This window comes from Bos mutus, chromosome 11 (genome assembly GCF_027580195.1).
Source record: "Bos mutus isolate GX-2022 chromosome 11, NWIPB_WYAK_1.1, whole genome shotgun sequence".
NCBI lineage: Eukaryota > Metazoa > Chordata > Mammalia > Artiodactyla > Bovidae > Bos > Bos mutus.
In genome coordinates this window covers 79,587,882-79,613,369 of record NC_091627.1, presented here as the reverse complement: position 1 = coordinate 79,613,369, position 25,488 = coordinate 79,587,882, and the positions used below count along the sequence as shown (strand labels likewise).

General features: G+C 38.9%; 1 protein-coding gene across 2 annotated transcripts in view; it reads left to right on the top strand.

Annotated features, from left to right (window-relative positions):
• CAMKMT (calmodulin-lysine N-methyltransferase) overlaps window positions 1-25,488 on the top strand; it is a 428,589-nt gene that overhangs the window by 372,585 nt on the left and 30,516 nt on the right. For both annotated transcript variants that reach the window (XM_070379650.1, XM_005903299.2), the window contains exon 7: window positions 4,532-4,598. In XM_070379650.1, the coding sequence (XP_070235751.1) occupies window positions 4,532-4,598 (67 nt within the window). The remainder of the gene's footprint in view (window positions 1-4,531; window positions 4,599-25,488) is intronic.

Here is a 25,488-nt window from a genome sequence, read left to right as displayed (position 1 = left end):
GCAATGCTTGACAATTCTGCCTCATGCTCCTAACCCAAGCATCTTATCCCCACAGTATGCACAGTCTAGATCATGATCTTGAGCTTAGGATTCTCCAAAAATGAATAAATCTCCTGTGCATTTTAAAGGAGAAAGCCCTGGCTTACAATATTATTTTATTTAACAGACTCCCTGACTTGAATAATTAATAAATTAAGCTTCATGTGGACTGTGCAGCCTGTGGATGGTTGAGGAATCATCCAGCTTCTCATCCTGGGCCCAGGCCCGTTCCTCCAATATCAGGGTCAGCTCTTCTTCTATATACTAGATAGGTCCAAAGTGCACTCCTCTGTGCCTCACATTGGGTAGGAGCTCAACAAATAGCTTTGAAAATTAAATTGAAAGTAACTAACAAATGAAGCTAATTAATTAACTAAATGAATTAAGCCACTATTAACTGCATGACATTTCAAGTGCTAAAGATATAGCAGTGAACAAGACAGACCAAGCTCTGTTCTTGGAGGAACAGAGTATACTTTGGCTAGAGAACATTTATACACTTGAAAGACGCTGAAAATCTACAGGGCAGAAGTTCTTTGATTCTTTCCAGTTATTTAAATCCTACAGTTAAAATGTTCATATAATTAGTTTTGAGCAACAGAGAAAGAAAATAAAGCTTACCTGCCAAGCCTCACTCTAGTTACCCTCCTCAGCCTCTCATCCCTCCAGAGCTTTTGCCTGAATTATTGAAAAAGATAATAAATTGACATGATTTAGGCACCTGCTATGTGTCAGGCACCTACTATGTGGTATTCCAGTGAGCCTATAAAATAAGCACATTATTCCTATTCCAGAGATGGAGCTCTGAGAAGTTATTTTACCCAAATTTACATAGTTACTAAGTGTCAGAATGAGCACTGGAAGTCAGGATCATTTGACTTCATAGCTTCCCTGTCACGCTCATTAAACTGTTTCACCGAAAACTAGAAAGATTTTGTATCATCTTGCACTGGAAGAGAAGACTTCTCATCTATAAACGTAACAGTTGACATTGCTAACAGAGTTCAAAGCACCTCTAGATGGTACTCTCAATTCATGAGTAATAAGCACCTTGAAGAATATTTTGCAGCCTTTAAATTAGCAAATATTGCCACATCAAGCATTTTTAAAATCCTCCAGAGATCAAAATGAACAGGATTTATTTTATAATTTCATTGCTTCCTACCCTCATCTTTGACATGCAACGAAATTAAAGGTAGCAGAAACCAAGAAAATAATGCTTTGTGAAGCACAGTGTTATTATTATAAAAATACTTATACAATGCCAGTTCTCAAAATGTGTATCAGCTACTGATAAATATAATAATCACTAATTGTAGGAGGAGGCTAATATTTTAAACAAGATTTATATATAATTAGCTTAACTAATTAGTATATAATTTGTTCAAATAACTACTATACATATATATTTTTTATCCTTAAATGTATATATTTACTATACATTAGTTATATACTGTATATAACTAATATATAGTATTATGTATTAGTTATATATAATATATATATACTATATATTAGTTATATACTATATATAACTATATATTAGTTATATACTAACTAGTATATAACAAATATATATAATTTGTTCAAATAACTATTATACATATATATATATTTATCCTTAAATGTATATATATACATTTAAGGATAAAAATCAAATAAAGCAAAATTAAGATGGAGCCTCACTCTTGAACTATGCTTTGTTTGAAGAGAAAATCTAGTTATAGAATCCTGGTTTATTTTGGCCACAAGCATATATCCTGAATCTCGTCGAGAAGTCCACTTGCCAAGATGAGGAGCTTGAAGCCGATTGCTTTTTATCTATTTAATCAGAAATCACATTAAGACTTTCTTTGCACCCAGCACCTCCCACTGAAGTCTTCCAGAAGGTGGGCGCATTCAGAGAATAGGATTTGGTCCATGCTGTTGAGCACTGTCCTGGACAGATTGACTCAATTTGATTGAATTTCCTTTATTACCCTGAAATGACACAGAAGAATGATAAAATCTATGATTGGACACAGCGCCAACCAGAGGAACCACCTGAAAACCTGACCTAAACTAAAAGGTGGGGCACAGAATATCAGGATATATCTTTTAAAGCAATATTTTAGTACATGATTGCCATTTTTTTTCCTCTTGGTACTTGTTTTAATATAAAAAACACCTCCTAACCCACAAAATATATTTCCTTCTCAGTTCTAAAAATAAAGCAGCCTAAATACTGCTGTGAATTTTTTCATTAAAAACTGCTTCTAGAATATAAATACATGTGCTTGCTTCAGCCTGACCACCTGGAATCACAGGCTTATAAATTGTATAAAAGTATATAGTGTTAAGATGTTTACTAAAAATTATTAATAGGTTTTCCGAGTTATATAATTTAACTTCCCTGTGACTATTTCATAAAAAAGTATACCTCCACTAACAAAATAATATGTTTTGCTTGATAGATTGGTCATGTACTCATACGACGCTACAGGTGTGCCGGGCACATTACAGCGTGTGGTTTGGATGTCATGGAAACGCCGAGAAGGGTGTGGCCATCATGTGGGGGAGCTTAATCAAAGCCAGTTGTCAGTTGGCTCTTTACTAATTTAGTTCTCAGAATAAAGATGTCAGCTGTCCTTTTCTACAAGACATTTCATTTAGAAGACTTTCCTGAAATACTTTCTTCCTGAAATAGACAAAACTGTAGGCCGATGTGTCATTTTAGTTAATCAAAACAAGTAGGCAAATTAGTCTCTTTTATTTTTTTAATGAATGTAATTTAACGGTATTTAATTTGCATACAGGAAAGTTCACCGAGAAAAAAAAAAAAGAGTCTGCTTTATAGCACTTTTGTAAACCTCAACAAAGCCCTTCATTAGGAGACCTAATTGATTTTTCCTACCCACTCCCGCTATCACAGTACCTGCTTATTCACTCAGAGAAGAAATGGGTGTGCCTGGTGTTTCAAGCAGAGATTTAGGTTAAAGTGTCCCGTGGCTCTGTTCTTGCAGGGAGATCTTGGCCAGCGCTTGCTTCAAGCATTCAGGAACTCTGTTTTTCTGAGCAATAGGGGAACGTCGCTCATCTGCTAGGTGCCCTCCTCATGGGCCCAGTTTAGTTCAGCTTGCAGCCTTCACTGGAATTTTTTAATTTCTTGTTTATTTAAACCTTGCCTTATTCCAAAATAGGGATTTTGAGGCTTCTTAAAGGGGCATCACAGACTCAATGGACATGAATTTGAGCAAACTCAAGGAGACAGTGGAAGACAGAGGAGCCTGGCGTGCTACAGTCCATGGGGTGACAGAGAGTCAGAAATAACTGAGGAACTGGAAAACAACAACACAGGGACACATAGACTATACCATATAAAATAAATGAGGAGGCAAGGGCAGTTAGACAGTAGAAAGCCAAGCAAACATCATGAAGGCAGGAAGAGAGCCAGGACAAAAAAGATAAGCCATGGGAGGGGCACTGTGGCTGTGCAGCTTAGATCACCCATTTGACTCTGAGTTGCACAGGGACCAGAGCAAAAAGAGAAAGAGGAGCAGTTACAAGATTGTTAGTGTCCAGAAGTTGAAGCAAAACTAGTTGATCTGAAGGCCAGTTTTTCCCGGTGTTGAAACCTGACATGATTTCTCCATGAAGCTGGCACTGTGTGATGTAATGGTCCAGCTCCTCAAAGCATGGCTTCAGTAAATATGGCTCCTTTTGTGCAAGTTCTTACATGCCAGCAGATGGCCAATGGCCAAACTGGAAGTCTGTAAAGATAATTCTCCAAAGGGCCTTTCACTGAATTGACTTTCTTCTTCAGTAATTATATTTTTAAAAAAAATTTTTATGTAGACCTTTTTAGTCTTTATTGAATTTGTTTACAATATTGCTTCTGTTTTATGTTTTTGGGTTGTTTTGACCACAAGGCATGTAGTATCTTAGCTTTCCACCCAGGGATTGAACCCACACCCCCTGCATTGGAAGGTAAAGTCTTAACCACTGGACTTCCAGAGAAGTCCTGGTAATGAGTTTTCACTCAAAGAGTCTCCAAGCTTTTCTCCATCTTTCTCTTTTCACTTTCCCCCTCCCAAGTCTTTCACTGTTGGCATTTCTTTAAGAGATTGGAAATACTTCAACTTGGAGAGTCTCAGAAAACTGCCATTGCTCTCCTCACTGACTGAAAGAGGCTTCCCATGGGGCTTCTAGCTCTTTAAAGCAATCAGGGCCTAGCACCTAAGGTACAGTCATCTCCCTTGACCAGTACCTATCACGCTGGGCCTTGTCAATGTGCTCCCTGAATGTCCATTTCACAGGTGATAAAGCTACAGTCCAGGGAATTAAAAGAGCTTGCCTGTGGCAGGAAAGTCAGCATTTGGTTGCAGAGTCAGTGCTAGACCGGTCTCCTCTTTCCTCACACACTACAAGCTGTTTTCACCCAGGGGATCCCATGTATGACTGGGGGGAGTTGGTTGACAGTCACTGCAGAAGCTTTCTTAACTGTGTCCTGTAGATGTGAGAGACATCATCGCAAGGAATCAGAAGGCTGGTGTGTTTAAGACTGGGAACATATCAAGCTGGTAAGATACCTTTTTGCCTTGAAACACTCTGGTTAAACCTGCTTTTCTGGGTACTATGGGTGATTATTAAAACCATTTATTAAGCACTTGCTGTGGGTCAGGCACTGTCTTAAGCACTTTAAAAGTATCTTATTTAATGCTCACAATCTGTAATGAAGCAGGCAGGCATTTTCATTATCTACAAATAATAGATGAGAAAAATGAAAGATAGCTATGTTAAACACTGTGTTGAGGATGATTTAAGGATTGAGAGAGTATACTATGAGGTTGGGAGAAGCCCAGCCTGGGACCTCCTTGTGAATGGGTCTGTTTCACTGGTGCTCAACCTGGGGGGGGGGGGTGGCGGGGGAGGCAGTTTTCCCCCTGGGGACTTCTTTACTGTTATAATTGGGATAAGACAGTGGCTACTAGAATCTAGCCGAAGGAGGCCAGAGATGCTACTAAGCATCCTCCAATGCTCAAGACATCCCACCACCACACCCAACAAAGAATTCTCTGGCTCAAAATGTCAATAGTACCAAGACTGAGAAACCCTGTTCTATTTTATGGTTTCAAACTGGTCTAGGTATTCATTCCCTAAACAGAAGTTTCTCCTTCTTATCAAAACTAGGAGAAATGCTTATGCTCAACCAAAGCAACGCTACTATGATGCTACATTTTAAGTTTGCCCTCAAGTAATGAATATCCATTTAGTAGTTTTCACAAGAAGTATCTGTATCTGTGCATTTTTCTTTTACGTGTTTAACCACAGACATTACTGGGAGAACAGTCTAAGTTTGAAGTAATTCTTTAATTACTGTTAAATCGTCATTCTTTGACATTTTGAGTTTTCTCCGTCTGAGGATGCTTTCCCACCCTGCACTCTGCTCAGCTTGGGGGAAAAAGAAAAGGTGGGTGAACAGCTGCTGCTGCTATTTAGTTGCTAAGTGGTGTCTGACTCGTTTGCGACCCCATGGACTGGAGCCCACCAGATTCCTCTTTCCGTGGGATTTCTCAGGCAATACTAGAGTGCTGATACTAGGGTTGCCATTTCCTCCTCCAGGGGATCTTCCCAACCCAAGGAATGAACCCATGTCTCCTGTCTGGCAGGTAGATTCTTCACCACTGAGCCATTAGGAAGCCCAGGTGAACAGCAACAATGCTTAAAAATTAAAGTGTAAAACATACGGGATGTGGACATGGAGTAGCAATAACTTTTTTTTCTCTTATATTAGCTGGTGAATGTAATGTGTCCATATTTATTTTTTTTAATGTGATATTAGAATGTTCACAGTAGGGCGATGGCATGGGGGCAGTATGCTCTGTGTTTCTCAAATAAATGAACAACCAGTTCTGTTTCCAGTAGGTTTCCAGTAGGTTCAGAAAAACAGCACTCTATTACTTGGGTACTCTTCATTCTTAGGCCAGCTTTTATTTCACAGTGCAGACTGCCATACCCTTCTGTGGAGGACTTCATTTTTGGACGTGATTTTCAACCTGGTCTTTTAGTTATCAATCAAAAGCACATTTTCTGTGTTGTCCTCATTTACATTTATTTAATGCTTAAGGTCATTTGTGACCATTTGAGTGTATTTCAGCATATGGAATCAGGGAATAATAGATTTCAGCATCATGCTGTGAAGAGAGATTGTGTTTTTACAAGACATAATGTTGTTTACTGGGTGTTAATAATCACTAATTAATAAACATATCTAGAATTCTAAAATGTTGCATTTTGGTGGAATAAAAATGTCAAGTGTTTAACTTATGGAGTGCAGTAGTATTTTCTATATCCCTTCATAAAATAATGAAGTTACATAAAGAAGCAAAATGTTATTGTTCAACACAGGTTATATCCAAAATGCCTTTGTTTCTGTTTGGTGTTCTCAAAAAATACTGTTTCTAATATATGATTCTGAGATGTACCTGGACATACAGTCTATATGGCAGTAGTCATACAGGGACATCCAAGAAGAGGAGATTTTTTTTTTTCTGTCTTTATTTCATATTCATTGTGGTCAGTTTCTTCTCTTTTAAACCACTGTAAGCATTTTGTCCAAAGTCTACGAAAGCACTTTGCCAGAAAGCAAGTGAATGAGTCAGTCTTTGAAATGCCTTGATCTCATATTAAGGAGCTACTTGATCACTTAACCTTCAAGAAGCTAAGAGGAAACTGCCAACCAATGATGCAATAATCAGCATCCCCTGTATCCACTGCTTTCCCACCCATAACCAGTACAATATGATGAAAGCGTTAGCTCCATGCGAGACGAAATAAAAGGAAATCATTCACAAAAGAGCTAAGATATAGTTCAATATTCTTTTTTAGTGCCTCAATGCATATGCAGAATTTCTTCTCCAAATTGGAGGTGTGGAATAACAGTAGCGACAGATAGCTAAGAGGTATTTACCATAGCTATAAAGCCCACACGTGAGCCAAATATTTCTGCTATTAAAAAGCACTTCAAAGCTTGACATGAAGTTTGTAACAGCTGAATGTCTCCTGTGACTTCATTTGCAAGGAAGATGTAAAAGCAGAAAGGAAAATCGTGATATGAGAACCATGAACCTAGGAACTGGTGTTTTTAAAAAAAGAACTATAAAGCGATCCAGAAATTTGACAGGCACCCCAAGCTCCTGTTCCCCCTGCCCTGCAATTGTCTCAGGAACCAGCATTCCTCCTGTGACCAGCCTCTTCCTACAGGGCAGACCCAGGTGGGGTGGGGCCCAAAACTTACATTGAGGGTCCTCTTTGGGAGGATGAATTCTATTAAACCTTATTTTGGCAAATTGTATAGAAGCAACGACCATGTGAACCCATCACTAGGGCTCCTTGTGGGCCTGGGGAGGGGCCTATGGGAGGGAGGGGGGTCTCAATATTTAGGCATCATTAGCTTGACAGTGGGAGAAGGCAATGGCACCCCACTCCAGTAGTTCTGCCTGGAAAATCCCATGGATGGAGGAGCCTGGGAGGCTGCAGTCCGTGGGGTTGCTAAGAGTCAGACACAACTGAGCGACTTCACTTTCACTTTTCACTTTCATGCATTGGAGAAGGAAATGGCAACCCGCTCCAGTGTTCTTGCCTGGAGAATCCCATGGACGGAGAAGCCTGGTAGGCTGCAGTCCATGGGGTCCCACAGAGTTGGACACGACTGAAGTGACTTAGCAGCAGCAGCAGCAGCAGCTTGACAGTAAATCTACTCCTGCTGTCGTAACCACCAGTAGCCTTGCCTAGAATAATGCTCTTGCCTTCCAAACTCTTACTCCCTCTGTTCCATTTTAATGCAAGTGTGACTGTTGCTCACAAGTGTGATCGCTCAATTGGAAAGATATGTTTGCAAAAGCCTGGAAGCTTTAGGCCTGGCTAAAAGATGTAGGATGCACATTTGTGAAGGATATAGCCATTGCCTCTCAAAGATCTGAATATAGTCATTTGATGGTTCATTCACTGGTCCATCCATGCAGCCATCTATCAATTTAACTAATATGCCCAAAGTATTCTGCCTGTGAGAACATAAATACAAAGTTACAGGGAATAACTCTTGAGCAAAGAAAGTCATACCACTAAATATAGCTAGAGTTTGGTGAAAGAGCAAGGATATTTACAGCTTCTCAATTGTTAGGTTTATCTGAAGCTGTCTTCAAAACTGTGACTGTCTAATAAAGAACCGTTCAGAACTTCTGATGTCTGCATATTTCTAGGTGTTCCAGAATTAGTGAATGGCGTCATTCTCCAGTTAATAGTAATTAACAGTTACAATATTTTTAAAAATTGATTAAATATACCCTGCTGTGATATTAAAAGTAACTTTCTACTTAAGAAGAGAGTTTATCTTTGTGTGCAAATTGCTTGTGAATTTAGACCTGTGACTTTTTTATTATTCTTTGATAAACCATTAATTTTAGTAAACTGTGGAATTCATAATAACTTTTAAGTCTTTTATAACCCAAATTTTACCTTTATGTGGGCCCCCAGGATTGGCTATTGGCTCCATTGCCCTGCTACTTTTTAAGATCTGTATCTTCTCGAGGTTCATTTTGCTTTAGAGATTAAATTGGGGATGTGAAAAATGCTTTAAGAATATAAATTCCAACCAAGTGGGATGAAATTGCTGCCTTTTCCCGGCCTTCTGCAGTCTTCTCTCACTCTCCTCACTCTCTTCATTCAATGTAGAATTCATCTTCATTCATTTCACTGTTCCCCGACATACATCCTCTCCTTGGGTCACCCAAACCTCCTCACTCTCCTCTAGCACATTTGGTTTTCCTCATCTCTAGTCTTTGCCAGTCTTGTTCCCCTTTTCCTTATCCATATAAATCCTTTCTTCTGGGCTTCCCTGGTGGCTCAGTTGGTAAAGAATCTGCCTGCAGTGCAGGAGACCTGAGTTCTATCCCTGGGTCGGGAAGATCCCCTGGAGAAGGGAACGGCTGGCTATCCACTCCAGTATTCTTGCCTGGAGAATTCCATGGACAGAGGAGCCTGGTGGGCTACAGTCCATGGGGTTGCAACTTAATTACCATTTCCCCCTGCTTTCTCAGACTACGTCAGCTTGCCCTAACCTTTGCCCTCTTTTAACTTCTATTGGCCTTAGAATCATCCCCCAGAAAACATGGCTTCAGTTCAGTTCAGTTGCTTAGTCATGTCTGCCTCTTTGCAACCCCATGAACTGCAGCACGCCAGGCCTCCCTGTCCATCACCAACTCCTGAAGTCCATCCAAACCCATGTCCATTGAGTTGGTGATGCCATCCTACCATCTCATCCTTTGTCATTCCCTTCTTCTCCTGCCTTCAGTCTTTCCCAGCATCAGGGTCTTTTCAGATGAGTCAGCTCTTCACATCAGGTGGCCAAACATGGCATATTCTCTCATTATTCAAAGTGTGTTGTTTATTTTCATGTACATTGTTTCATTCATTTTTGGAGTAATTATTTTGATCACCTTCTCTCTGTCAACTACTGTTCTCAGTTGCTAGAGATGTAGTGATGAATGAAACTGAGAAAGTCCATGCCTTCTTGGAGTTTGCATTCTGGGAAGAACTTAAAGGCAAGAACTCTGCTTAATATGTTTTTATATTCCCTGAAGCAATTAGTACACTTTATCCCTATTACATGAAAGGTTTTAAAGTTTGTATTTGGAGCACACTTTGAAAGATAAAATAAATGACATGATAAATGAAAAACAGGGTAAGACATGAATCTGTAAAGATTATGGAACCAAGCAATTTTTAGTAGAAGGAAGTCAAGCTCAAGAGATTGAGACATCATTTATGTATCAGATAGCTGACTTTCATTTCAGGATAGGCTTCTTTTCAGGCATGCACATGCAGCATCTGTAGACACACTGACATTGTGAGTAGGCATTTATCTGTCCTTTGTCAAGTTGAAGAGGACGGTTAGAAGAAGGTAACTGAGATAAGGAAGCTGAAGGCTCTCTTTAAGAAATTTTCTGATAAAACGTACCTGTTAGTGAGTTTTGCTAGAATTACGGTAACAGAATCTCAAGAACTGCTGAGAATTATAGAGGTGGCACAGTCCTGTTTCCATCTGTTGCTATCTTGGATATGGGAAGATGAAAGTACTAAGTGTACATCCTATTACTAACACATTTTATTTGCTTAACACATTATAGAAGGGCTCATATCCCTTTTGTACTGAACAAATAAGCTCCCACAGAGTGAATGTTAATAACCTAGTTTTGATATTTTAGTAGAGTTAGTTCGCCTTTTTGTGGGCTTTTTTGTGTGTGTATTTGAGACTTTTGTGGGCTGGAGAAGGGAAAGGCTTCATTGGATCATTGAAAAAGCAAGAAAGTTCCAGAAAAACATCTACTTCTGTTTTATTGACTATGCCAAATCCTTTGACTGCATGGATCACAACAAACTGTGGAAAATTCTTCAAGAGATGGAAATATGAGACCACCTTACCTGCCTCTTGAGAAACTTGTATCCAGGTCAAGAAACAACAGTTAGAACCAGACATGGAACAATAGACTGGTTCCAAATTGGGAAAGGAGTGTGTGAAGACTGTATATTGTCACCCTGCTTATTTAACTTCTGTGCAGAGTACATCATGCGAAATGCTGGGCTAGATGACACAAAGGCTGGAATCAAGATTGCTGGGAGAAATATCAATAACTTCAGATATGCAGATGATATTTGAGTCAGGGTCACAAATCTCAGATTTGTTGACTTATTCTTGGGAAAGCAGGAAAAGGCTATGTGTGTGTATGTGTACAGCAGTGTCACACTCCACAGCTTCAGAAAGCACTTTTTTCATATCTCTGCTATTAAGGCAAAGCTCCCTGAACCTCATTTTTCTGTGTGCTCAATTGGTTTAAAATGAGGCAATCAGTATTAGAATATTTTGCTCCATCGTGGTGTTTTTTTTTTTTTTTTAGTTACTCATGAAATGAAAATGAAATACTCTCAAATGAAACACCCTAATGGCAGAAAGAGAAGAGGAACTAAAGAGCCTCTTGATGAAGGTGAAAGAGGAGAGTGAAAAAGCTGGCTTAAAACTCAACATTAAAAAAACTAAGATCATGGCATTGGTCCCATCACTTCAAAGCAAATAAATGGGGAAACAATGGAAACAGTGACAGACTTTATTTTCTTGGGTTCCAAAATTACTGTGGACAGTGACTGCAGCCTCAAAGTTAAAAGATGCTTGCTCCTTGGAAGAAAAGTTTTGACAAACCTAGATGGCGTATTAAAAAGCAGAGACATTATTTTGCTGACAAAGATCCATATAGTTAAAGCTATAGTTTTTCCGGTAGTCGTGTATGGATGTGAGAGTTGGACTATAAAGAAGGCTGAGAGCCAAAGAGTGATGTTTTTGAACTGTAGTGTTGGAGAAGACTCTTGAGAGTCCTTTGGAATACAAGGACAGTCAATCCTAAGGGAAATCAATCCTGAATATTCATTGGAAGGACTGATGCTGAGGCTGACGCTCCAATAATTTGGCCACCTGATACAAAGAGCCAACTCATTAGAAAAGACCCTAATGCTAGGAAAGATTGAAGGTGGGAGGAGAAGGGGATGACGGAGGATGAGATGGTTAAGTGGCATCACTGACTCAATGGAGATGAGTTTGAGCAAACTCCAGGAGATGGTGAAGTACAGGGAAGCCTGATGTGCTGCAGTCCAAGGGGTTGCAGAGTTGGACACAGCTGAGTGCGACTGAGCAACAACAAATATCTACAGAGCAAATTTTCAGAAGTGGACTTTGTCTATTCATACAGCCTTATCAAACTGTGTAAACTACTAAAGTTTGTAATATATTTTCATATCTATAAAAACTAGTCTCTTCCCATTATTCCTTCTTCCTAGAATATTCTAAAATCATGTTGGTATTTGTATTATGGTGGTATTTTAATTTTGACTGAAAATATATATATAAATTAATTTACTAAGATGCTGCCTTATGACTGACTCTGAATCTTCTATTCAAGAACAAGTAGTTTTCTTTTTAAGCTTTTTTAGGTGTTTCACTAGCATTTAAAATGTTTCATTTCTAAGTTTATTTTTAGAAACTACCTTTTCTATTTCTTTTATAAATGAAGTCTTTTCTTTCATTATATTTTCTATTATTTTACTTGTATGTGTGTATATAAAGAAAGCTATAGGGTTTTGTCTAGCAAATGTTTAGTCAGTTCAACGAGTTATTACTTCTAATACCTTGTCAACCTAGTCTCTTGAATTTTCCAAATAAACAATCACATCATTTGCAAATGATGAGACTTTTTACTTCTTTCTGATTCTTGTATCTTTTTTTCTTCTCTTGTATAATTTTATTGGATTAAAAAAAAATCCCAGAATGATATTAAATAATATGTTTGAGTCTAACTTTGTTGGGAATCCTCTAGTATTTCACCATTAAAGGTGCATTAGCCTATGAGTTGAAAAAGAAATGATATTTTTATCTTTGTAGGGAATTTTCTATTGATTCCTGTTTTTAAAAGATTTTGTCATAAATCCATATGGAGCTTTAGCTGATGCCTTTTCAGCATGTATAGAGATGATCAGATTGTTTTTCTTAAATCACTGTAAGCTCTACAGATGATTCTGATACTGACGTTTGAGACCTGCTGCTCCAGGTTATCACTCCTCTGTTTCTATACTGACTTTAAAGCTGATCCCATCCTCTTGTTCTGTGTTTTTGTTTGCAATTAAATAGACAAAAAAATTACTTCGGAGTCCAGAAGGTTTGCCTAACATTTGAACCCCCTACTGGGCTTCCCAGGTGGCGCTAGTGTTACATCCCTGGGTCAGAAAGATCCCCTGAAAGAGGAAATGGCAACCTCCTCCAGTATTCTTGCCTGGGAAATCCCACAGAAAGAGGAGCCTGGTGGGCCACAGTCCCTAGGGTCACAAAGAGTCAGATACCACTGAAGCAACTGAGCACACAATCAGGAGCCCCCTATGTTGGTGACCAGTGCATTCTATGCTGGTTAAGGAGGACTGGTAAACTGTTTTGAGATTTCAGAATGAAAGACACATTGATAGTTTTACTAATTATATTTTCCATTTCAAATATCTCTGATTCTATGATTATGACTAGTACAACTTGTGTTATGGATTTCAATGGAATAAAATGTAATTTAGCATCTGCTACACATAAGGCACTGTGATGGGCTCATCAGGGGTTACAAAGATGAGTAAAGTGAAGTCTGCCTTAGGAAGCTCAAGATATGCAGATGAGAGGTAAACACTTGCCAGTCATCAAGATATAAGACAAAGCCTGCTCTCTCATTGGGTCAGTCACTCTGCTTAAGTATTAAGACACAAGCAGCCAATTCAAGGTGAGGACATCTGAGAAAGCTTTTTATAAAGGAGGTGGTGGATGGGCTTTGGTGTAGCGAATGAAATGCAAGTGAAGAAAAACAGCTAAAGAGGGCATTCTAGGTATGAAAAGCGGGGAGGACACAGTCAAAGGCATAGAAGTAGGAAAGATATGTCCAGGCAAATGTAGTTACCTGGTGTGATGAATGGGAAGAGGCCAACAGAACATTTCAGAAGTCATTGCACTGGGGCAGAAGGGGAGGTGAATGGGACATAGCCTCTAAATGGACTTGTGAGGTGTGGGGCAAGATTCTATTTGTTGATTTGACTGGTGGTTACAGGGGTACTTGCCACATAATAATTAGTTAAGGCATGTATTTGTTTCATGGTTTTCTCTCTCGGTGTTTTATTTTACAATAAAAAGTTTTCTGTTTGTTTGTTTCTCTTTCAAAGGCTTCTTAGTGATTCCAGAGAAAGGGAAAGAGGTAGTCCCAGCCTGAATGAGAATGGAAAATGCTGAACAAATAGGGAACCCATTCTAGAGAAGCTACTGGGAGTGGGAAATAAACTGGAAGAGTAGTCATAGACAGCAGTCTGGAACATGCTACATTGGAGGTGGTTGTAGAACATAAATATGTATTTGCTTTGTGACAGTAAGTAACACATGGTGAAGAATAAAGGTTCAAATCTCAGGAAAATGTTGTGCTAGAGGATCTGGAGATCAAAATCAAGAGATAAGAGTAGAAATGGAAACTGGAGAATCAGAAGAGAAGATAGCCAAGGATACAACCTTGGGAAATGACTATGTTTCAGGAGCAGAGTCATGGGGAGCCTGGAAGGGATACTGAGAAAGGACTGGAGACAAGAAGGCTGGTTCAGGGTGGGACCGTGCAAGGTGGGAAGCAAGTCCAGGAGAGAATTTCAAGGAGAGGGTGATCAGCAATGTCAGCTGCTGAAGATTGCTGGAGGTCAAGCAAACTGCAGAGCAGTTCCAGTGACTGTTGTGAGAAAGGTCGTATTGCCAGGGCAGGTGAAGTAATGAGAATAGGCTATTCCTGCAAAATGTTGATGGCAAAGGGAAAGAGAAATAGGATGTGGACTAGAGGGAAGCAGAGTTGCTGGGAGAGGTGGGCATGTTGGCAGGCATGGCACAACAGCTGAGGAAGAAGAAATGAATGTGATGGGGCCCAGCATTGGACGGGATAAGGGCCTAGAGTAGTACTTCTCAAAGTAAAGCCCCCAGACCAGCAGCCTCAGCATCACTTGGAAATTTGTTTGAAATGCAGATTCTCAAGCATCTCAGTTTGTTTCACTTCAGACATACTGAATCAGAAACTCTGGCATTGAAACCCAGCACTCTGTATTTTAACAGACTTTCTGAGGATTCTGATACACATCCAAGTTTGCAAACCTCTGCACTCAGAGGAAAGAGGAGGAGTGACATTATCCTGCACGCAGGTTGGGAGTGGATTCTCTTTGAAAGGATGAGTGGCCCTACTTCCTTTGTGACAAGAGGAGAGAGAAAAGATAAAGAAGAGGAAAAGATGAAGAAGAGGGAAAAGTGGTATCAGCTAATCTCAGGCTCTCAGTAAGGTCATCTACTGAGAAATTTTTTTTCAGTGTGAATTTTTGATCACAGGGTGAGAGTCCTGTTAGAAATTGACTTGGCTCTGCATTTCAGGTTGAAACTCCAACCTCAAAGCCAGAATGAAAAGACATAAGTTAGTGCAAGAGTAAGGGAAGGGAAACTAATATTTATTGAACACCCATAATACACTTGTATTACTCTTATCTCATTCAATTCATTATCATCATAGAATGCCACTCTTACTGTCTCTTTTTTATATTTGAGGGCAGTGATATTCAGAGCATCTCTCAGCCTGACTGGCTTGTGAGGGAGCTAGTATTTGAACTCAGAGCTTCTGAGCTATGAAGTCCAGTATTATTTCTATTGTACTGTACTGTTAGACTCAGCAGGTTTGACATGCTTATAAATATTAAGATTGTTAAAGCATGTGTCCTGTAATGATTATTGATTTTCTGTTTCTATCTATAAAATGGTACTTTGCTTTGTAATTCATTTCAAACAGAAAATTTTTATATTATGATGAAATAAAATGGAGACACATACATTTTACTTTAGTGTCAATTACAAGTAACGCATTGACATGATTTGGGTGTTTGATAAAACCATCTTTACATGTCTTTACCTATGATTGTTATACCTTAGATTGTAAGCTCATATAGGCAAGGGACCCAGTTATATGTATGTATATATACCCTGCTGTCTTTCAGAAAGCATTTCTTTTAAAATTTTTAACTGTTTCATTGTGGTAAAATTGAAATCCAGTAAACTGTATGTATAATTTTATAAGTTTGAAATTTTTATACACCCCTGAAACCATCACCATAAATGAAATACTGATCATGTCTTATCAGCCCCTCCTTTCTGACCCTTGAAGTTCCCTCCCTCTCCAGGAAACCACTGATATGCTTTCTTTTATTATATATTAGTTTGTATTTTCCAAAGCTTTAAATAAATGAGATCATTCAGTATGTGCTTTTCCCCTCAGTGTCCTTTCAGTCAGCAAAATGATTTTGAGATCACCTGTGTTGTATCAGTGTATCCACAGTTCTTTCTACTTTATTTCTGAGTAGTCTCCCACTGTATGGCTATACCTCAATTTTTTTTTTAATCCTTTCACCCACTGATGAACCCTGAATTGTTGCCAGTCTGGGGCTGTTACAAGTAAACCTGTTCTGAACACTTATGCACATGTATGGTTAGATGGATGTGTGTTTTGTATGGGTATATCCTTTCACTTCTCTAGAATAAACACCTAGAACTGGAACAGCTAGCTCTTAGACAAGCATAGATTTAACTTTTAAAGGGAACTGCCAAACTGTTTTCCAAAGTGGTTGTATCTTATATTCCCCTCAGTGGCGTCAGAGAGTCCCACTTTTTCACATTGTTATCACCTCCCACTGTAGTCAGTCTTTTAAATTATGGCCCTTCTAACACGTATATAGTGATAATCTCATTAGGGTTTTAATTTGAATTTCCCTAATGACTAATGATGTTGGGTATCTTTTCATGTGCTTATTTGCCACTTATATATCTTATTTGGTGAAGTATCTATTCGAATGCCTTACTTACTTTTTTTTAAAAATTGGATTGCTTGTTTTCTTATTGTTAACATACCTGGAGTTCTTTATATGTTCTGGATATAAGCTCTTTATCAAATACTTGATTTGCAAAAATATATGCTATTTTCTCCCAGCCTGTAGCTTGTCTTTCCATTCTCCTCCTGGCATCTTTCAAAGTGCAGAAATTTTTAATTTTAACAAAGTCTAATTTACCAATGTTTTCTTTTGTGGATCATGCATCTTGTATCATATCTAAGAAATCTTTTCTTAAGCTAAGGTTACAAAGATTTTCTCTAGTATTTTCATCTACAAGGTTTATAATTTTAGGTTTAACATTTAGGCTTCTGATCCATTTTAAGTTGACCCATTTCACATCCATATGATGTGAGATATGGATTTAAGGTTTTTAAATATGGATATCTAATTATTAAAGCACTATTTGTTGAAAATACCCCCTTTGTCCACTGAAATACTATTTCATATTTTATGCTATTATAAATGGTATTTTAAAAAATATTATTGTAAATGGTATGGAATTAGAAATTCAAATTTTCAATTATTTTGTTGTTTGTATAAATACAATGAAATTTTGTATATTGATCTTATATCCCATAATTGTTTTAAACTCACTTATTAGTTCTTCTTACTTTTCTATTTCATTGGATAGTCTACATAGATGATCATACTGCCCACTAATAAAGACAATTTTGCTTTCTCCTTTCCACTCTTGATGCCTTTTTTGCCTTGCCTTATTGCACTGGCTAGAGTCTCTAGTGAAATATTGAATCGTGAGAGAAAACATCATTTTCATGTTGCTGATGTTAGGTAGAAAGCATCTAGTCTTTCACCATTAAGTATGATGTTGGTTGTTGGTTGGTTGGTTGCTTAGTCATGGATGACTCTTTTGTGGCCCCCCAGACTGTAGCCCACCAGGCTCCTCTGTCCATGGGATTTCCAAGGCAAGGATACTGGAGTGGGTTGCCATTTTTGTCTCCTGGAATCTTCCCAACTCAGGGACTAAACCTGCATCTCCTACATTGTAGGCAGATTTTTTACTGCTGAGCTGCTGGGGAAGCCCAAATGTGGTATGATGCTAGCTACAGATTTTTCATGGATAATCTTCTTCAGGTTAAGAAAGTTCCCTTCTTTTCTTTGGTTGCTGAGAATTTTCGTCAGAAATAGATATTCAACTTTGTCTAGAAATAGATATTCAACTTTGCAGTGGATTTTCTGTAATTATTGAAATTTTCGCATTTTTCTAGTTCATATATATGATGAATTATATTGATTAATTTTGAAATATGAAACCATGTTTTAAACTTTAAACCATAAACTTTCTTTCATTCCCTCACTTGATCAACCTGACTTGATCATGATGTATATAACCTGACTTGATCATGATGTATATATGATATAGTTATTTTGGTGGTTGCTTTAGGTTTTATAGTACAATCTATCCTTAAATGATATACCACTTCATCTATACTATAAAAACTTTATAAAAGTATACTTTTATTACTCCCTTCCCAGTCTTACACTATTATTATTCTCTATTTTATTTATTCATATGTTATAAACCCCACAATACTTGTTTAACCAGTCAACTATATTTTTAAGACAGTTAATAATAAGAAAAGAATTATATATTTACTCAGATAGTTATAATTTATAGTTCTCATCCTTCCTTTCCACAGATCCATATTTTGGATCTGGTATTGATTTTTCTTCTACCTAAAAGACTTTCTTTACACTTTTTGTAGTACAGATCTGCTGGTGATTAATTTTTGCAGCTTTTGTATGTCTGAAAACATCTATTTCACCTTAAAATATATATATATCAGATGACCATTATATCTACTACTGCGGGCAGGAATCCCTCAGAAGAAATGGAGTGGCCATCATGGTCAACAAGAGAGTCCGAAATGCAGTACTTGGATGCAACCTCAAAAACGACAGAATGATCTCTGTTCGTTTCCAAGGCAAACCATTCAGTATCACGGTAATCCAAGTCTATGCCCCAACCAGTAATGCTGAAGAAGCTGAAGTTGAACGGTTCTATGAAGACCTACAAGACCTTTTAGAACTAACACCCAAAAAAGATATCCTTTTCATTATAGGGGACTGGAATGCAAAAGTTGGAAGTCAAGAAACACCTGGAGTAACAGGCAAATTTGGCCTTGGAATATGGAATGAAGCAGGGCAAAGACTGATAAGAGTTTTGCCAAGAAAATGCACTGGTCATAGCAAACACCCTCTTCCAACAACACAAGAGAAGACTCTATATATGGACATCACCAGATGGTCAACACCGAAATCAGATTGATTATATTCTTTGCAGCCAAAGATGGAGAAGCTCTATACAGTCTGCAAAAACAAGACCAGGAGCTGACTGTGGCTCAGACCATGAACTCCTTATTGCCAAATTCAGACTTAAATTGAAGAAAGTAGGGAAAACCACTAGACCATTCAGGTATGACCTAAATCAAATCCCTTATGATTATACAGTGAAAGTGAGAAATAGATTTAAGGGCCTAGATCTGATAGATAGAGTGCCGGATGAACTATGGAATGAGGTTCGTGACATTGTACAGGAGACAGGGATCAAGACCATTCCCATAGAAAAGAAATGCGAAAAAGCAAAATGGCTGTCTGGGGAGGCCTTACAAATAGCTGTGAAAAGAAGAGAAGCAAAAAGCAAAGGAGAAAAGGAAAGATATAAACATCTGAATGCAGAGTTCCAAAGAATAGCAAGAAGAGATAAGAAAGCCTTCTTCAGCGATCAATGCAAAGAAATAGAGGAAAACAACAGAATGGGAAAGACTAGGGATCTCTTCAAGAAAATCAGAGATACCAAAGGAACATTTCATGCAAAGATGAGCTCGATAAAGGACAGAAATGGTATGGACCTAACAGAAGCAGAAGATATTAAGAAGAGATGGCAAGAATACACAGAAGAACTGTACAAAAAAGATCTTCACGACCCAGATAATCACGATGGTGTGATCACTGACCTAGAGCCAGACATCCTGGAACGTGAAGTCAAGTGGGCCTTAGAAAGCATCACTATGAACAAAGCTAGTGGAGGTGATAGAATTCCCATTGAGCTATTCCAAATCCTGAAAGATGATGCTGTGAAAGTGCTACACTCAATATGCCAGCAAATTTGGAAAACTCAGCAGTGGCCACAGGACTGGAAAAGGTCAGTTTTCATTCCAGTCCCAAAGAAAGGCAATGCCAAAGAATGCTCAAACTACCACACAATTGCACTCATCTCACACGCTAGTAAAGTAATGCTCAAAATTCTCCAAGCCAGGCTTCAGCAATATGTGAACCGTGAACTTCCTGATGTTCAAGCTGGTTTTAGAAAAGGCAGAGGAACCAGAGATCAAATTGCCAACATCCTCTGGATCATGGAAAAAGCAAGAGAGTTCCAGAAAAACATCTATTTCTGCTTGATTGACTATGCCAAAGCCTTTGACTGTGTGGATCTGTGTGGATCACAAGAAACTGTGGAAAATTCTGAAAGAGATGGGAATACCAGACCACCTGATCTGCCTCTTGAGAAATTTGTATGCAGGTCAGGAAGCAACAGTTAGAACTGGACATGGAACAACAGACTGGTTTCAAATAGGAAAAGGAGTACGTCAAGGCTGTATATTGTCACCCTGCTTATTTAACTTATATGCAGAGTACATCATGAGAAACGCTGGACTGGAAGAAACAAGGTGGAATCAAGATTGCCGGGAGAAATATCAATAACCTCAGATATGCAGATGACACCACCCTTATGGCAGAAAGGGAAGAGGAACTCAAAAGCCTCTTGATGAAAGTGAAAGTGGAGAGGGAAAAAGTTGGCTTAAAGCTCAACATTCAGAAAACGAAGATCATGGCATCCGGTCCCACCACTTCATGGGAAGTAGATGGGGAAACAGTGTCAGACTTTATTTTTCTGGGCTCCAAAATCACTGCAGATGGTGACTGCAGCCATGAAATTAAAAGACGCTTACTCCTTGGAAGAAAAGTTATGACCAACCTAGATAGCATATTCAAAAGCAGAGACATTACTTTGCCAACAAAGGTCCGTCTAGTCAAGGCTATGGTTTTTCCTGTGGTCATGTATGGATGTGAGGGTTGGACTGTGAAGAAGGCTGAGCGCCAAAGAATTGATGCTTTTGAACTGTGGTGTTGGAGAAGACTCTTGAGAGTCCCTTGGACTGCAAGGAGATCCAACCAGTCCATTCTGAAGGAGATCAGCCCTGGGATTTCTTTGGAAGGAATGATGCTAAAGCTGAAACTCCAGTACTTTGGCCACCTCATGTGAAGAGTTGACTCATTGGAAAAGACTCTGATGCTGGGAGGGATTGGGGGCAGGAGGAGAAGGGAACGACAGAGGATGAGATGGCTGGATGGCATCACTGACTCGCTGGACATGAGTGTGAGTGAACTCCGGGAGTTGGTGATGGACAGGGAGGCCTGGTGTGCTGCGATTCATGGGGTTGCAAAGAGTTGGACACGACTGAGCGACTGATCTGATCTGATCTGATATTGTAACTGGCCATGCAATAGGTTGGCCATACAAAAGGTTGGACCTCCTTTTTCCCTTTTAGTACTTTAAAGATGTCACTCCACTGTCTCCTGACTTGCATGCATATTCCTCAAAAGAAATATACTATCATCCATATCTTTCTTTGAATAATGTGTCTTTTCCTCTGGGTGCTTTTCAGATTTTCTGTTTATCACTGTTTTCAGACAGTTTGGTTGGATGTACTATATGCCTTGTAGTTTTCATTATGTTTCTTGTGCTTGGAGTTTGTTGAAATTTCTTGATCTGTGGGTTAATAGTTTTTATTAAATTTGAAAATATTTTAGCCATTATTTCTTCAGATATTTTTTTCTGTCTCCCCCTCTTTTGTCCTTTGGGGACTCCAATAACACATATATTAGGACACAAATTTGCTTCACAGCTCACTTGCTGATATTCTTTTGTTTTATTTCTATTTTTTTTTTTTCTCTTTGTATTTCCATTTTGGATAGTATCCATTGCTTTGTCTTCAGGTTCACTGATTTTTTTCTCCTGAAATGTCTAATTTGCTTTGAATTCCGTCCAACATATTTTCTTCTCAGACATTGTAGTCTTCCTCATTAGAAGTACTTTCAAAGTATCCTTTGTGTCTCTACTTACCTTTTAATACAGTAAATATCATTATGATACCTAGTTTAATACCTTTGTGAATTCTAACATCTGTGTCAAGTTCCATTATTCAGTTTTCTTCCTCATTATGGGCTTTATTATTTGACTTTTTGCATGTCTGGTAATCTTTGATTGTATACCAAGTATTTTGAATTTTACCTTTTTAGTATCTGAATGTTTTTATATTTCTATAAATGATTCTGTTTGGTTCTGGGACACAGTTACATTATTTTGAAATAATTTGATCCTTTTGAGTATCACTGTTAAGATTTATTCGGCAGAACCAAAGCAGCATTTAGTCTAGAGCTAGTTATTCTCCACTGCTGAGACAGGATCCATGTGAGAACTCTACTCAGTGCCCTGCGGATTATGAGGCTCTGTAGTCTGGCTGGTAAGAACAGCTGCACTTCCTGGCCCAGTGTGAGCAATGGCCGGTCCCCTCCAATCTTCTCAGGTGTTCTTTTCCAGCCTCAAGTAGCGTCCTCATACACATGCTCCAGTCAGTGCTCTGCAGAATACTTCTCAGGGGACTATCCATAGACTGTCTCTCTGTGCAGCACTCTCCTATCTGATACTCGATACTGGAAACGATAACTGTCTTGGTTTCCTCAGATTCTTAGCACCCTCTCCTTAGCTCAGAGAATCCACCTAGTTCCAGCTCAGTTTACCCTCCTTGTACTGTGGCCTGGAAACTCTCTCAAGGCAGTAGAATGGGGCAACGGTAGGGCTCATTTTATTTTTACCCCCTGCTCAAGGATCACTATCATTTGTTGCTGACTCTTAGTGTCTTGGAAACTATTATTTATATATTTCAAATAAATAAAACTATTATTTTATAAAATATAAAACTATTATTTTATATATATATATATACACATATATGTTTTTAGTTGTTTTGGGCAGTTGGGTAAACAAGGTGCTTGTAACTCCATCATTACCTAAAGTAGAAATCCTGAGAAAGCATTTTAAGTGGCCTCCATGTCTACCTAATCTACACATTCTATTCAAAGAACAACTTAATATAGGAACCTCTGTTTCTTGAGTGTCTTCTATATGCCAGACACTCTGCTAGGTATATTCATACACAGTTCATTCAAATGGCATGTTTACTGAGCAGCTGTTATGTGTCACGGACTGTTCTAGGCAGTGAAACTACATCATGGTACAAAACAGATTTTAGAAATCTCTTTCCCTAGGATGCTTATCTTCTACTGGAGAAAAAGAATTTTAAAAATTAATGATTTATTTATATAGCGTATTAAAGGATAATAATTGCTATTTAAAAAATGAAGAGCAGGTTAAGGGGGTTCAGGAAAGCTGCAATAGAAATGAATGATTGCAGCTTTAAGTAGAATGATCAGTGTAAGCCACTCTGAGAAGGTACGACGTTCAAGCAAAGACTGGAAGGAGGTAAGGGAACAAGCCCTAGGGATGTCTGGAGGAAGAGCATCACACTGAGGAAGCAGCCAATTTAAAAGCCCTAAGGGAGAAGTATATCCCTAGTGTTTTCAAGAAATCATAAAGAGATTGGTGTTGGTAGAGCAAAGGGAGTAAGAGGGAGAGTAATGGGACCTGAGGTCAGATGGTACCTAGATTGCATAGGGTCTTAGAGTTCAATGTAAAGACTGTGGCTTTTACTCTGTGTGAAGAGAGGAGCCATTCAGTTCAGTTCAGTCGCTCAGTCGTGTCCGACTCTTTGCAACCCCCTGAATCACAGCACACCAGGCCTCCCTGTCCATCACCAACTCCCGGAGTTCACTCACACTCATGTCCATCGAGTCAGTGATGCCATCCAGCCATCTCATCCTCTGTTGTCCCCTTCTCCTCCTGCCCCCAATCCCTCCCAGCATCAGAGTCTTTTCCAATGAGTCAACTCTTCGCATGAGGTGGCCAAAGTACTGGAGTTTCAGCTTTAGCATCATTCCTTCCAAAGAAATCCCAGGGCTCATCTCCTTCAGAATGGACTGGTTGGATCTCCTTGCAGTCCAAGGGACTCTCAAGAGTCTTCTCCAACACCACAGTTCAAAAGCATCAATTCTTTGGTGCTCAGCCTTCTTCATAGTCCAACCCTCACATCCATACATGACCACAGGAAAAACCATAGCCTTGACTAGACGAACCTTTGTTGGCAAAGTAATGTCTCTGCTTTTGAATATGCTATCTAGGTTGGTCATAACTTTTCTTCCAAGGAGTAAGCGTCTTTTAATTTCATGGCTGCAGTCACCATCTGCAGTGATTTTGGAGCCCAGAAAAATAAAGTCTGACACTGTTTCCACTGTTTCCCCATCTATTTCCCATGAAGTGATGGGACTGGATGCCATGATCTTCGTTTTCTGGATGTTGAGCTTTAAGCCATTAGAAGGTAGTAAATAGAGAAGGTCATGATTTCGTATCCATTTTAAAAGGATCGCTCTGGCTGCTCCCTTGAGCAGGAAATGTAGGATTATAGCAGGAAAACCAATTAGGAGACTACACAGTAGTTCAGATTAGAGAAGATGGTAGTTTAGACCAGGATGGGAGCAGTGGAAATAGAGAACATTTGGATTTTGACACATTTCAAAAGTGGAACTAACTGCATTTCCTGGCATATTCAACATGGGATGTAAAAAAAGTAAAAGTCAAGGTTTTTGGCCTGAGAATTAACAAGATGAGAAAGACAGTGAAAGCTATGAATTTGGGGGAAAGACAATGAGAAATTCACTATTGGAGATACTGAGTTTGAGATGTCTATTTGACATCCAAGTGGCAATATTAAAATAGGAAGTTGGATATATGAGTCTGGAGCTAATGGGAATGGTACAGACTGGTAGGTTAAAAAAGATGAAGAATAAAAACTGAGCTGAATTTAACAATGTGGAGATCTTTGGTGAATTTTACAAGAGCATTTTTTGTGAAACAGTGGAAGCAAAAGCCTGACTGGGAGGAGAGAAATTGAAAATAGAGTTTAAACAACTTTTTCATGCAGTTTTGCTACAGAGATGTAAGAGGGAATTGGAGCAATAACCAGAAGGGAGGGTAGAATGAAGAGAGGATATTTAAGAGGGGGGAAATAGCTGATTGAGTGTTTGAATACTGATGGAAGTAATCCAGTAGAGAGGAAAGAACTCTGATAATATGGGAGAGAGAAGGAAGAATTGTTAGAACTATGCTGTAGGATAAATGAAAGGGGAATGGCCCTTGTCTTTAAGAGAAAGTATTGGCTTTAGATAAGAGTATGGCTAATTCATCCGTGATAATAGATAGGATAGAGTATGCAGGTGCAGATGCTGCTAGGAATCTAAGTGTGATGGTGGAAGTTCTCGTCTGATTGCTGCAATTTTGACAAGAAAGTAGGAAGCAAGGCCATCAGCTGAAAGTAAGGATAAAGAAGGAAGTGTTAGAATTTTGAAAAGAGTGAAGTTGGTGCAAAATAATGAGGTAGGAGACTGGGAGAATAAATGGGGAAGGGAAATGAAAAAACAACTGCCAAACATAAAGAATCCGCTTGTGGTTCATGGTCACAATTTTTTGTGTGTGTGATGTATATCTTTTATGTTTTTTGGTTTTTTGGCCACAAGGCATGTGGGACCTAAGCTTCCCAACCAGGTATTAAACGTGTACACCCTGCATTGGAAGGCAGAGTCTTAATTACTGGACCACCAGGGAAGTCTCCATGGTCATGAATTTAAAGCAAAGCCAGTCAGGATGCCCGTGTGTTCTGGAGCAGGCGGAGAGCTGGATTTAACAAATATGAGAATGCAAGAGAGGGACGAGATAGCAAAGGGTGTGGACCGGGGAGTAGTTAAGATGGTTAG